The sequence below is a fragment of the Oncorhynchus mykiss genome, chromosome 5 (genome assembly GCF_013265735.2).
Source record: "Oncorhynchus mykiss isolate Arlee chromosome 5, USDA_OmykA_1.1, whole genome shotgun sequence".
In the NCBI taxonomy this organism is placed as follows: Eukaryota; Metazoa; Chordata; class Actinopteri; order Salmoniformes; family Salmonidae; genus Oncorhynchus; species Oncorhynchus mykiss.
Window position 1 is genome coordinate 12,490,632 of NC_048569.1, and position 14,151 is coordinate 12,504,782.

The 14,151-nt window shown below is 43.0% G+C and overlaps 1 protein-coding gene across 2 annotated transcripts in view; it reads left to right on the forward strand.

Annotated features, from left to right (window-relative positions):
• The window catches only part of LOC110523216 (nuclear receptor subfamily 6 group A member 1-A), a 189,677-nt gene that overhangs the window by 119,722 nt on the left and 55,804 nt on the right, over positions 1-14,151 (forward strand). The window contains exon 3 of one of the 2 annotated variants that reach the window (XM_021601715.2): positions 11,392-11,415. The exons of the other annotated variant lie outside the window; for it this stretch is intronic. Within the exon in view, the coding sequence (XP_021457390.1) occupies positions 11,392-11,415 (24 nt within the window). The remainder of the gene's footprint in view (positions 1-11,391; positions 11,416-14,151) is intronic. 2 annotated transcript variants of the gene reach the window in all.

Genomic DNA, 14,151 nt, shown 5'->3' on the forward strand with positions numbered 1-14,151 from the left:
CGTTCGGTCTCAACATAGACTTTGATCTGAAGCCATTCTTGTGATTATTGTGACTTTGCCATTGTAATTGTTTGTATGCTTTTGTAGTCAAATGAATTTATGATCGTATGCTATCCATTTGTTGTTTGTATGCTGTTCTTTGTATGCCATTTTAATATTTGATAATTAACCAATGATATTAGGCCACTCTTGGCCATGATTACAGACACCTGTCTTTTGACACTACATAAACAAGTCATCCCACAGTGTTTGTGATTATACCCTGATGAAGACAGCTTGACTGTCAACGTTGGTAATACAATTTTTGCATCTGAGCTCCTAGAGTGCGGCTCTCTTTAATTTTCATGATATCGTTTAGTACCTTGAGCGTGGCTGAGGTGCACCTGCGACCAGCTCCGCATTGCACAGCGGAGAAGGTATGGTGGGATTGGAAATGGTCAGTGATCTGTTTTTTAAATATATTTTTTAAATAATTATTTATTACAAAAAACACAAGGAAGGAGTAATATTAAGGTATTAGAACATGAAGGACAAACAATACAGCATCAAGACACTATCAAACATGTATCCGTCTTTCTGCAACAGAGCCATCCTTGTGTGAGGGTGCGTGTGCATGATAGTAATATAAAATATATGTCATCGTTTCCTTTCTCATGATCACAATCTTGTGAAGGCCGAACCCTCCAAGATCCCCCCGCAGTTCCCCAATAGCTGTCCCTTAACCATTTGAGACCCCTCCCACAGTCCCCCCCGGAATATATATATATATATTTTATTTTATTTTATTTCATTCCCCACCCCCAATAATCCCCCAATGCACCAACAACCAAGAGAATGAACTAAAGAGAAAAAAGGAAAAGACAGAAGAAAACAACAACGCAAAAAAAAAAATAAACAAAATAATACATTTCAAACAAACGACATCAATGGCAACTGAAATCATAAGAGCAATGCCTACTTTATATGTTTGTTTGCATGTCTGGCACTATATATGTGTGTTGTATGTGTTTATTTAAAAGAGTGCGTGTATATGCATGTGTACAAACACCTGTTCGGCATCAGCCTCAGGCAAACCGGCATTAGTTGTAAAAACTCTGCCACATAGTGTCATTCAAATGTACTTTTATTATGTTTTATTTTGACATTTTTTTCCCTTTATCTTTTGACCATCATTCTCTCTCTCACACAGCAACTCCACTTCCACTTGTCTCCAATTCCACATCCCAACCCTCAGCTTCCCTCAGCCCATCCCATCTATCTCTGCTGGCCACCCACTTCGTGTTTCTACGCAACACATATCTTTCAACTATGCTGTGATGTTTAATGTACAATTTGAATCTATCAAATCAAATAGAATCTACAGATTGCGTGTTGAAGAGAAGTACTTTTACTAAGAGTATTAGTATATTAGTAATTGACTGACCCGATCTCTCCAGATCTCCTAACAGTACTATTTCTAGGGTAAATTTTAGATCAATGCTATGCATTTTCAGCTATTCCTGAACCTGGGACCAGAAACAGGCTACCTGAGGGTAATACCAAAATAAATGGTCTATTGATTCTGTATCCTCACAACAAAATCTGCAGAGCTTCGATGATTTTATGCCCCAAATATTCAAAATTTTGTTGGTGGCAAGAATTCTATATAATAATTTTAGCTGAAAAGCACGAAGTCTTGAATCTTGCGTTGTTTATATATATTGTTTTATATATCAACTCATGTTTAATGCCGCTTGACAATTCAAAACTCTCTGAGAAGTAGCCGTTATTTACTATTTTACACCTGGGGTTGCTATACATTATTTTTTTACCCATTTTATAAGACAATTACTCAAATTGAAAAAATCCAGGCATTTATAAATTAAATCCAGTCTTACTTTATCAAATACCTTTTCAAAATCCACTATAAATACCATTCCTGGCGGCTTATATGTTTCATGATGTTCTATTATTTCTAGTAGCTGTCGTATATCATCTCCAATGTATCCTCCATGTAAAAAACCTGTCTGATCAGGATGAACAATACCTGATAAAACACTTTTAATTCTGAGTGCTAGTAGTATTTCTGCATCACAACATTGAAGTGTAAGGGGCCTCCAGTTTTTTTTAGATAAACCGGGTCTTTATATTTGCCATCTGGGTCTTGTTTTAATAATCGAGATATCAGAACTTCCTGCTGAGTACCTGACAGACTACCATTTCTATGGCAGTAGTTAAAACAATCTAACAATGGAGCTTTTAGTATATCAAAAAATACTTGATATACCTCTACCGGTATGCCATCAAGCCCTGGGGTTTTTCCAGACTGAAAAGATTTAATAGCCTCAAAAAGTTATTCCTCTGTAATTTGACCTTCGTACTGATCTTTTGGTACATTTGTTAATTTTCCATTTTTATGTATTATTTGGAAATAATTCCTTACCGTAATCTTCATTCAGTTTCAGAGGATGAGACGGAAAAGAGAACATCTGCCTAAAATAATGAGCTTCCTCTTTTAAAATATAATACGGAGAATCATAGATGACTCCGTCTTCAGTAACGAGTTTCTGCAAATTATTTTTGTTAGCGTTTCTGTATTGGAGATTCAGGAGGAATTCTGTGCTTTTTTTCTCCATATTCCATCCAGTTTGCTTTATTTTTGTAATAGATTACATTAGATCTTTCTTGAATAAGTTCCTTAAGTTCTTTTTGTTTTTCCTCTGACTTATTTTGTATCTCTGTAGTATCATTTTTATTGCTATCTACCTGTACTATTAGTTCATGGATTTCCCTTGTTAGTCTTGTTTCTTTAGCCAGAAACTGCTTTTTTATTATTGATTAATATTAAATTGAATGACCCCTGAAGGTACATTTAAAGGTATCCCAAATAATAAGGGGATTTGCTGAACCTATATTATACTGGAAAAATTCAGTTGATTAAATTTCCAATATCCCCGTCCACGTGGAAAATCTATAAGAGTTATGTGAATGCCAATTAGATGATGATCCGATCACATTCTGTCTCCTATTAAAACTTTTTTGACCTTTAATGCAAGAGAGGAAGAGACAAGAAAGTAAAGACGACTAGCTTGCTAAGTCTCCTCCATGTACAGTGGGGAGAACAAGTATTTGATACACTGCCAATTTTGCAGGTTTTCCTACTTACAAAGCATGGTCTGTAATTTTATCATAGGTACACTTCAACTGTGAGATACGGAATCTAAAAAAAAATTCAGAAAATCACATTGTATGATCTTTAAGTAATTAATTTGCATTTTATTGCATGACGTAAGTATTCGATGCATAAGTATTCTGATGTTAGCATGCATGAAACCAAGGCTTTTACGGTTACAGAAGTCAACAAATGAGAATGCCTGGGGACACGCAGGGCCTGGATTAACCTCCACATCACCAGAGGAGGAGTAGGATGAGGGTACGGCTAAAGGCTATCAAAACTGGTTGTCTCGTGCGTTGTGGACAGAGAATAAAAGGAGCAGATTTCTGGGTGTGGTAGAATAGATTCAGGGCATAATGTACAGACTGGTATGGTGGGGTGCGGGTACAGTGGAGGTAAACCCATGCACTGAGTGATAAGAGAGCTTGCATCTCTGGACGAGCTAGTTATGCTGGGTGAGGTCACCGCATGTGTGGGAGGTGGGATAAAGGTGGTATCTGAGGCATGTTGAGTGGGACTAGGGGCTCTGCAGTAGACTAAAACAATAATAACTATCCTAAACAACAGTATACAAGGCATATTGACATTTGAGAGAGACATAAAGTGAGGCGTAAAGCAATCACAGGTGTTGATTGGGAGAGCTAGCTTAGACAACAACAGCTAATCAGCTAAGATAAATCAGCTAGCTAGCTGCTATCCGAGTGACTATTGGCTTACGTCGGTCCCGGAGCAGACATCAATTATTCCGGAGCTAGCCAGCTGAAGAGTTCCATCAGCCACTCCTGGGATACAATCACCTATCCGGACCCGTTTTACTGCCGATGCAGAGCCCCACTGGGCCTTCACGACTGGTCTACCGACGTTATCTGCCCGAGGGAGTTATCCAACTGGCCCTTCCGTTGCGACGTTACCTGAACGCCCATTAGCGGCCCGCAAATCGTCAGCTGTCTTATCGGCTGCTATCTGAATAGGTCTATCAGACAATTTTCTTGGGTCCCTATAACTATATCTATTTTGTCAATTGGGTTGGTCCCCTCTACCACACGAAACCCCACTAATCTACCGACGGAAACGCACGAGGTGGCTAAAAACAGACCTCCATCCTCTGCCAGCTTGCTACCGATGGCCCGGCTAGCTGTCTGAATCGCCGTGACCCCATCCAACCTCACTACTCACTGGACCCTTATGATCACTCAGCTAAGCATGCCTCTCCTTAATGTCAATATGCCTTGTCCATTTCTGTTCTGGTTAGTGTTTATTGGCTTATTTCACTGTAGAGCCTCTAGCCCTGCTCATTGCTCATTATACCTTATCCAACATTTCAGTTCCACCACCCACACATGCGATGACATCACCTGGTTTCAATGATGTTTCTAGAGACAATATCTCTCTCGTCACTCAATGCCTAGGTTTACCTCCACTGTATTCACATCCTACCATACCTTTGTCTGTACATTATACCTTTTTTCTCCTTTTACTCTCTGTTCTGGACATCCTAGAAGACCAATTCTCATAGCTTTAAGCCGTACCCTTATCCTACTTCTCCGTTCCTCTGGTGATGTAGAGGTGAATCCAGGCCCTGCAGTGCCTAGCTGCACTCCTATTCCCCAGGCGCTCTCTTTTGATGACTTCTGTAACCGTAATAGCCTTGGAGAATAAGAACACCTCCCAGCTGCCCACTGCACTGAGGATAGGAAACTGTCACCACCGATAAATCCACTATAATTGACGGCTGGCCATGCTTTCCACCTGGCTACCCCTACCCCGGTCAACAGCACTGCACCCCCCACAGCAACTCGCCCAAGCCTTCCCCATTTCTCCTTCTCCCAAATCCAGTCAGCTGATGTTCTGAAAGAGCTGCAAAATCTGGACCCCTACAAATCAGCCAGGCTAGACAATCTGGACCCTTTCTTTCTAAAATTATCTGCCCGAAATTGTTGCATCCCCTATTACTAGCCTGTTCAACCTCTCTTTCGTGTCGTCTGAGATTCCCAAAGATTGGAAAGCAGCTGTGGTCATCCCCCTCTTCAAAGGGGGGGACACTCTTGACCCAAACTGCTACAGACCTATATCTATCCTACCCTGCCTTTCTAAGGTCTTCGAAAGCCAAGTCAACAAACAGATTACCGACCATTTCGAATTCCACCGCATCTTCTCCGCTATGCAATCTGGTTTCAGAGCTGGTCATGGGTGCACCTCAGCCATGCTCAAGGTCCTAAACGATATCTTAACCGCCATCGATAAGAAACAATACTGTGCAACCGTATTCATTGATCTTGCCAAGGCTTTCGACTCTGTCAATCACCACATCCTCATCGGCAGACTCGATAGCCTTGGTTTCTCAAATGATTGCCTCGCCTGGTTCACCAACTACTTCTCTGATAGAGTTCAGTGTGTCAAATCAGAGGGCCTATTGTCTGGGCCTCTGGCAGTCTCTATGGGGGCGCCACAGGGTTCAATTCTTTGGCTGACTATCTTCTCTGTATACATCATTGATGTCGCTCTTGCTGCTGGTGAGTCTCTGATCCACCTCTACGCAGACGACACCATTCTGTATACTTCTGGCCCTTCTTTGGACACTGTGTTAACAACCCTCCAGACGAGTTTCAATGCCATACAACTCTCTTTCCGTGGCCTCCAACTGCTCTTAAATACAAGTAAAACTAAATGCATGCTCTTCAACCGATCGCTGCCTGCACCTGCCCGCCCGTCCAGCATCACTACTCTGGACGGTTCTGACTTAGAATAAGTGGACAACTACAAATACCTAGGTGTCTGGTTAGACTGTCAACTCTCCTTCCAGACTCACATCAAACATCTCCAATCCAAAGTTAAATCTAGAATTAGCTTCCTATTTCGCAACAAAGCATCCTTCACTCATGCTGCCAAACATACCATCGTAAAACTGACCATTCTACCGATCCTCGACTTCGGCGATGTCATTTACAAAATAACCTCCAATACAGTACTCAATAAATTGGATGCAGTCTTTCACAGTGCCATCTGTTTTGTCACCAAAGCCCCATATACTACCCACCACTGCGACCTGTATGCTCTCGTTGGCTGGCCCTCGCTTCATACTCGTCGCCAAACCCACTGGCTCCAAGTCCTCTACAAGACCCTGCGAGGTAAAGTCCCCCCTTATTTTAGCTAGCTCCAGCGAGTATATCTCTCTGGTCACCCTTAAAACCAATTCTTCCTTTGGCCACCTCTCCTTCCCGTTCTCTGCTGCCAATGACTGGAACGAACTACAAAAATCTCTGAAACTGGAAACACTTATCTCCCTCACTAGCTTGAAGCACCGGCTGTCAGAGCAGCTCACAGATTACTGCACCCGTACATAGCCCATCTATAATTTAGCCCAAACAACTACCTCTTCCCCTACTGTATTTTTTTCTTTTTTTGCTCCTTTGCACCCCATTATTTCTATCTCTACTTTGCACATTCTTCCACTGCAAATCTGCCATGCCAGGGTTTTACTTGCTATATTGTATTTACTTTGCCACCATGGCCTTTTTTGCCTTTACCTCCCTTATCTCACCTCATTTGCTCACAATGTATATAGACTTATTTTTCTACTGTATTATTGACTGTATGTTTGTTTTACTCCATGTGTAACTCTGTGTTGTTGTATGTGTCGAACTGCTTTGCGTTATCTTGGCCAGGTCGCAATTGTAAATGAGAACTTGTTCTCAACTTGCCTACCTGGTTAAATAAAGATGAAATAAATCAAATAAATAACAACAACAGGTAAAATGGTGATGAGTGGATAGGGATGGTCGGTTAACTACACACAGGGCCTGAGTTCGAGGCTGGGGCCGACAGATAAACAAAAAAATAAACTAAATGGAGTATCGTGAATAATGAACAGTCCAGCAGGCATCAGCTATGTAGCCCAGTGATCATAAGGTCCAGTGAACAGCAATAGATGGAACAGGGAAGCCGCAGGATAGTCATTAGTACGCTAATATCACGCGGGAGAAATAGCGTTTATAGTTAGCAGGCCGGGTTTAGTAGAAGCATCTGCTCCGACGTCCGGCAAAGGCCGGTTGAAGGCACAGTGGATGGAGTTCCGTCGGCAGACCAGTCGTGGTGGTACGGCGGGGCGCCGTGTCGACAACGGGTCCAGGCCAGATGGCGAAAGGGGTATTGTAGTTGTAGTAATTTAGTTTGCTAGCCGGGAGATGCTCCTGGTTTGACGCTAAATGGTGCTAGCTTCGGGGCAGGGGCGTTAGACACTTTAGCCACTCGGTAGCAGCTAGCTAGCAGCGATGATCTGATGCAAAGGCCAGAGCTTATGGCAAGGATCCAGTGGACTAGTGGATTCTAGCCATGTTGGGGTAGAGTCCGGGAGGTTTCAGCTGTGTAGTCGAGTGATCACTGAGTAGGTCGGGAGGTGGGCCTGGCTCAGTGCTAGCTTCGGGGCTGGGTCACTCGGTGGCAGCTAGCTAGCTGTGATGATCAGGACTAATGTTCCAGGGCTTACGGCAGGAATCTGGCGTTGTAGTGGAGAAAACAGTCCAATACTGACAGGCTGGCAAGTATTAACCAGGCTAAAAAATGTCTGGTGTCTGTGCGGAAGGTAAAGGCCGCTAGCAGTGGCTGACAATGACTAAATAGCTAGTAGCTGGTTAGCTTCTGATGGAGGTTCTGGCTATAAGTTTTAGGTCAGACTGTCAGAATAATAGAAGAGAGAATTATTTATTTCAGCTTTTATTTCTTTCATCACATCCCAAGTGGTTCAGAAGTTTACATACACTCACAATTAGTATTTGGTAGCATTGCCTTTCAATTGTTTAACTTGGGTCAAACTTTCCGGGTAGCCTTCCAATAGCTTCCCACAATAAGTTGGGTGAATTTTTGCCCACTCCTCCTGACAGAGCTGGTTTACCTGAGTCAGGTTTGTAGGCCTCCTTGCTTGCACACGCTTTTTCAGTTCTGCCCATACATTTTCTATGGGATTGAGGTCAGGGCCGTGTGATGGCCACTCCAATACCTTGACTTTGTTGTCCTTAAGCCATTTTGCCACAACTTTGGAAGTATTCTTGGGGTCATTGTCCATTTGGAAGACCCTTTTGTGACCAAACTTTAACTTCCTGACTGATGTCTTGAGATGTTGCTTCAATATATCCACATTATTTTCTTTCCTCATGGTGCCATCTATTTTGTGAAGTGCACCAGCTCCTCCTGCAGTAAAGCACCCCCACAACATGATGCTGCCACCCCCGTGCTTCATGGTTGGGATGGTGTTCTTCGGCTTGCAAGCCTCCCCCTTTTTCCTCCAAACATAACAATGGTCATTATGGCCAAACAGTTCTATTTTCATCAGACCAGAGGACATTTCTCTAAAAAGATTGATCTTTGTCCCCATGTGCAGTTGCAAACCCTAGTGTGACTTTTTTATGGGGGTTTTGGAGCAGTGGCTTTTTCCTTGCTGAGCAGCCTTTCAGGTTATGTCGATATAGGACTCGTTTTACTGTGGATATAGATACTTTTTTACCTGTTTCATCCAGCATATTCAAGGTCCTTTGCTGCTGTTCTGGGATTGATTTGCACTTCGCACCAAAGTACGTTCATCTCTAGGAGACAGAACGTGTTTCCTTCCTGAGCGGTATGACGGCTGTGTGGTCCCATAGTGTTTCGACTTGTGTACTATTGTTTGTACAGTTGAACATTGTACCTTCAGGCATTTGAAAATTGCTCCCAAAGATGAACCAGACTTGTGGAGGTCTACAATTTATTTTCCGATGTCTTGGCTGATTTCTTTTGATTTTCCCATGATGTCAAGCAAAGAGGCACTGAGTTTGAAGGTAGGCCTTGAAATACATCCACAGGTACACCTCCAATTGACTCAAATGAAGTCGATTAGCCTATCAGAAGCTTCTAAAGCCATGACATAATTTTCTGGAATTTTCCAAGCTGTTTAAAGGCACAGTCAACTTAGTGTATGTAAACTTGTGATACAGTGGATTATAAGTGAAATAATCTGTCTGTTAACAATTGTTAGAAAAATGACTTGTCATGCACAAAGTAGATGTTTTAACCGACTTGACAAAACTATAGTTTGTTAACAAGAAATTTATGGAGTGGTTGAAAAATGAGTTTTAATGACTCCAACCTAAGTGTATGTAAACTTACGACTTCAACTGTATATGAACAAATGTTTGTGGATGTCAGTTTGATAGCGTGTGGGGGGTAATTAGTGCAGGCCAAGACTACTGTACGTTTAGTACTGTACTTGTGGTCAGCGTGTGTGTTTGTCTATTTATACACAAGTGGAGTCTGCAATGGAAGGATTTCTGTGGACCTGTGAAGAGGTGAGAAGTCCATACACACAATAAGTGGTGTCTTCCTCCCTCTGTCATGTCCAAGTCTCTCTGTCTTCTCCACTCAATCTGAGAGGAAAATAGCTGCCGGTTATTCGACTCCTCCTCCTCCTTAGTTTTTTTTTTCTCCGGCTCGGTCCTGATGATTTTTTACATGGCTCCGAGCAACTGCACAGATTCTTCAGCAGCGGAAAGAATCCTTTTGGGACGTCATTTGCATAATCTATGACCGCTAAGGTTAAATATTTGAATAATTGTCTCAACCCCCTTTAGTCCCCAAAACATTGTAAGACACTCATGCTCTATCTGTGTAAAGCAGTGAACCATGAAATTTTAATTTCAATAAATACATAAATAATGATTCTCTGTGTGGAGATCGGCATCACGCCATGAAGATTATCATATTAAAGTAAGAAACATATTTTTTTAAAGCAAGCTTGATAAAGGCTCAAAAACAGTGGGCAAAATACCTTAAGTGGGGAAAGGAAAACTCAGTATTATGATTGTTTGTTATATATTACACAGGGATTGCTCTGAAATGTACGTCTTACTATTTTTCTCCCATTCATTTTCAAAATGTTACCATTTAATAAACATTGTACTGTAATTCTAACTGCAGTAATTTACTGAGTCACAATAACCAAGTCGACAAGGTTGTTGTTTTCATCCGTGTGAGTGGATGTATTGTGTTTATCATAAGTGAGAGGTTATAAAATGAATGCCTGATTCATTACATCTCTCATACTGAGATGATTACATCTCTCGTACTGAGATGATTACATACATCTCTCGTACTGAGATGATTACATACATCTCTCGTACTGAGACAACTTATACCTTTATTTTTTTAAAGCATACGATCTTGCATTAGATTTAAGATGGATCTGAAACGTAACTAGATACTGTCGATTTAATAGGATTGAATACAATATGCAGGGACAAATATAGTCAGTGAGTCACAATGACAGAGTCATTGTGCCATATATGGTAGAGATATGTTGTAACAACTGTAGAGACTAAATGAACAGAGAGGATCTGAATATCAATGGCTATTCCCTGGAAGGGGCAGCTTGACTCAAATCCATATAGACCTCCATGCCATCTGGCTCCCGTGGCACGTTCAACCTCCTGTTTGCCAACCAGGTTGGCACATGGGGTCACGGAACATATGCAGTGGTATCCTCCTGTCAGACATGGGTTGGCACACTGGGTAACTGCTTACCGATGAAGTACATAGAAATGCTTTTTATAAAATGGGCATATCCCCTCAGGCCACTCAATTAGAAATTCAGTCTAACTCTGAATTAGAAATTCAGTCTATCATAATGTACAGAATCACTAAAAGTTCATTGGAGAGTCTATTTTCAGATACGCTTTGAGGATCAGAAATGTAGCTGAATGTAGAATTACTATATTTCTGTTAGCTGTACTGTGTAGCCTACTCCCCTATTTGCCAGTTCTCTCTCTCTAAACCCCTTTGCATACTGCAAAACAAGCTCATTTGATCAGTACTCGACAGCCTGTGATTCCTGGGGAGGCATTATGGAAACATTTGCATAATTCATTTTTCATAAGTCTATGTTAAACTACATTTGTAGCAAGCAAATTGATGAACAACCTTATCGCTGACTTGATGAAGTTGATCCTTGCCTGTCGACTCTGAACTACTACGGCGTTTGACCTCAATAGCCGTGAAACATGATGATGACAATAGTGATGCACTGCTAAATCCAAAATGGATTTACGATAGGAGATCTACAGTAATCTTATTGCATACTGTTTGGCTTTGGAGTTGTGTGATCTGTGCTTTGACCTGCTTTCTCTCTCTCTCACTCTCACTCTCTCTCGCTCTCACTCTCACTCTCACTCTCTCTCGCACTCTGTCTGTCTGTGTCTCTGTCTCTCTCGCAGATGTAATCAATGAACATCACTTAGGTAAGACAAACATTTGCTCAAAAGAATGCAAGAATTTTATATGAATTGATATTAATGTGTAATTTAACTTTGGAGTGTTGATGTTTATAAGAGTTGTGTGGTACTTTGTCTCTTGTAGGATCTAAATGCAGGATGACATACAGACCGACACGCACGCACACACGCACACACGCACACACACAAGCACACAGAGAAGAAACACACACGCATAGTCACACCACAAAAGTCCCCCACATTAGCCATTCGTATTCTCCCTTTGACAGTTTGCGTGGACACACACACACAAACATTCACACTCTCTCTCACACACAGAGGAAATAAGGATCTCTCATATTAAAGGGTACATTTTGAGGGCTAATGTGAAGTAGGCCTACTACTTCCTTTCCTGTCCAATAGAGTTGTTGAGCCACAGTGTGTGTGGAATTACCGCCATGTATTCTGGCTCATACTCTTCTTCTTAATGCCCAACGATTAGAAAAAGGTGCAATTGCATACAAGGTCACCGAGTGAGCGGGGGATCGTTTTAAACGGGTTAGCGAGCGCTAGTTAATTTGCTGAGATTAGCGTAAGCCTTGTGCTGCGGCGAGGAGCAGAAGGCGGACGGGGCCTCTTGACTGTTAGTGCCGTTTGACATCGGGATTAATTTGACCGGGGAGATTACGCCTCCCGCTTCCCACTCGCTGACAAGCAGCGACTTTAAACCGGGACGCCAAATTGCGGCGCTAATGGTTTTGAATGGGGTGGGGGAGAGAAGGGAGAGAACTCTGCAGAATGACTGAAATGGGGTCTGTATTACATTTGCTTCATTTTTCTCCCTCCTTTTTGTCACTCAAAACCCATGCCATGAGGTATCACTTGATCCGGCTGTATCTTTCTTTCTCACTTCTTTCTCTCTTTCTTTATATTTTCTCCTGAACGGCGGTCTAAGGCCCTGCATCTCAGTGCTAGAGGCGTCACTACAGACCCTGGTTCGATTCCAGGCTGTATCACAACCGGCCGTGATTGGGAATCCGCACAATTGGCCCAGTGTCGTCCGGGTTTTGCTGGGGTAGGCCGTCATTGTAAATAAGAATTTGATCTTAACTGACTAGCCTAGTTAAATAAAGGTTAAATAAAAAATAAAATTCTCAATTGTCTCTCACTCTCTCTCTCTCTCTACTCCCCCTCACTCTCTCACACACTCTCTCTGCCCCACCTCTCTCTACTCCCCCTCACTCTCTCACACACTCTCTCTGCCCCACCTCTCTCTACTCCCCTACCTCCTCTCTCTTTATCTCTCTCCCCCACCCCCCATGAGTAAAGGAACTCAGCATGGGTTGGTGAAGAAGACTTAAGAAATGAATAATTGAAGTGACGAGCACTTTAGTGACGTGTTGTCTCTGGATACGACTGCTTATACCTTTGATGAACATTGCACTCCCCGACCCTTTCTTAGAATCCTGAATATAAGAACAGCTACTTCTAGTAGATACAATAATTATTTAAAAAATATATATAATAATGTTAGTATATCATTAAATTAGCAATGTGCTTTGCTAAATTGGCTTGATGAATCAAATTGTCATGTTGGATTCTTATAAGAAGTGTGCGTATCTTTTCCCATCTTTAGGTCCTTTGTTCTGAACAAAGGTACTGATGTTCTTCTCCTCAGTCAGTTTGTGGCGGCTTGTGTGCATCACAGGCCATGACTACAGTACATCCTACAAGCATACATATACGTGTATGTACGTTTTACTGCTGAAACCCAGGTGGTTACTGCTAACTCTATCGCTAACTAACCCTATGTGAGGAGACTTGAGTTTAGTAGGCCGCTGTCGCTGACTGTTGTGTAAGCAGGGAGCACCCAGCATGAATAAAATAATGCAGGCATCCTCCCAAGCCTGCCGAACGGGGGCTTTTTGTCCAAAGCTAACTGGAGCAGGAGAATGGGTCTGTACAGCCATCTAGCCTGTTATTTCTGCAGGGGCTGAGCGCCGGACCCACTAATGCTATGTGACAGTTCTGGAGCAAGGAGGAGGAGGGATGGAGAAAGGGAGAGGAGGAGGAGGGAGAGGGGAGGATGTGGAGAAGGGATGGAGAAAGGGAGAGGGGAGGAGGAGGGATGGAGAAAAGGAGAGGGGAGGAGGAGGAGAAGGGATGGAGAATGGGGGAGGAGGAGAAGGTTGGAGAAGGGATGGAGAAAGGGAGAGGAGAGGAGGAGGAGAAGGGATGGAGAATGGGAGAGGAGGAGGAGGAGAAGGTTGGAGAAAGGGAGAGGAGAAGGGATGGATAAAGGGAGAGGAGAGGAGGATGAGAAGGGATGGAGAAAGGGAGAGGGGAGGAGGAGAAGGGATGGAGAAAGGGAGAGGGGAGGAGGAGAAGTGATGGAGAAAGGGAGAGGGGGGGAGGGGGAGGAGGAGAAGGGATGGAGAAAGGGAGAGGGGAGGAGGAGAAGTGATGGAGAAAGGGAGAGGGGGGGAGGAGGAGAAGGGATGGAGAAATGGAGAGGGGAGGAGGAGGAGAAGGGATGGAGAAAGGGAGAGGGGAGGAGAAGGGATGGAGAAAGGGAGAGGAGGAGGAGAAGGTTGGAGAAAGGGAGAGGGGAGGAGGAGGAGAAGGGATGGAGAAAGGGAGAGGAGGAGGAGAAGGTTGGAGAAAGGGAGAGGAGGAGGAGGAGAAGGAATGGAGAAAGGGAGAGGGGAGGAGGAGAAGGGATGGAGAGGAGGAGGAGAAGGTTGGAGAAAGGGAGAGGGGAGG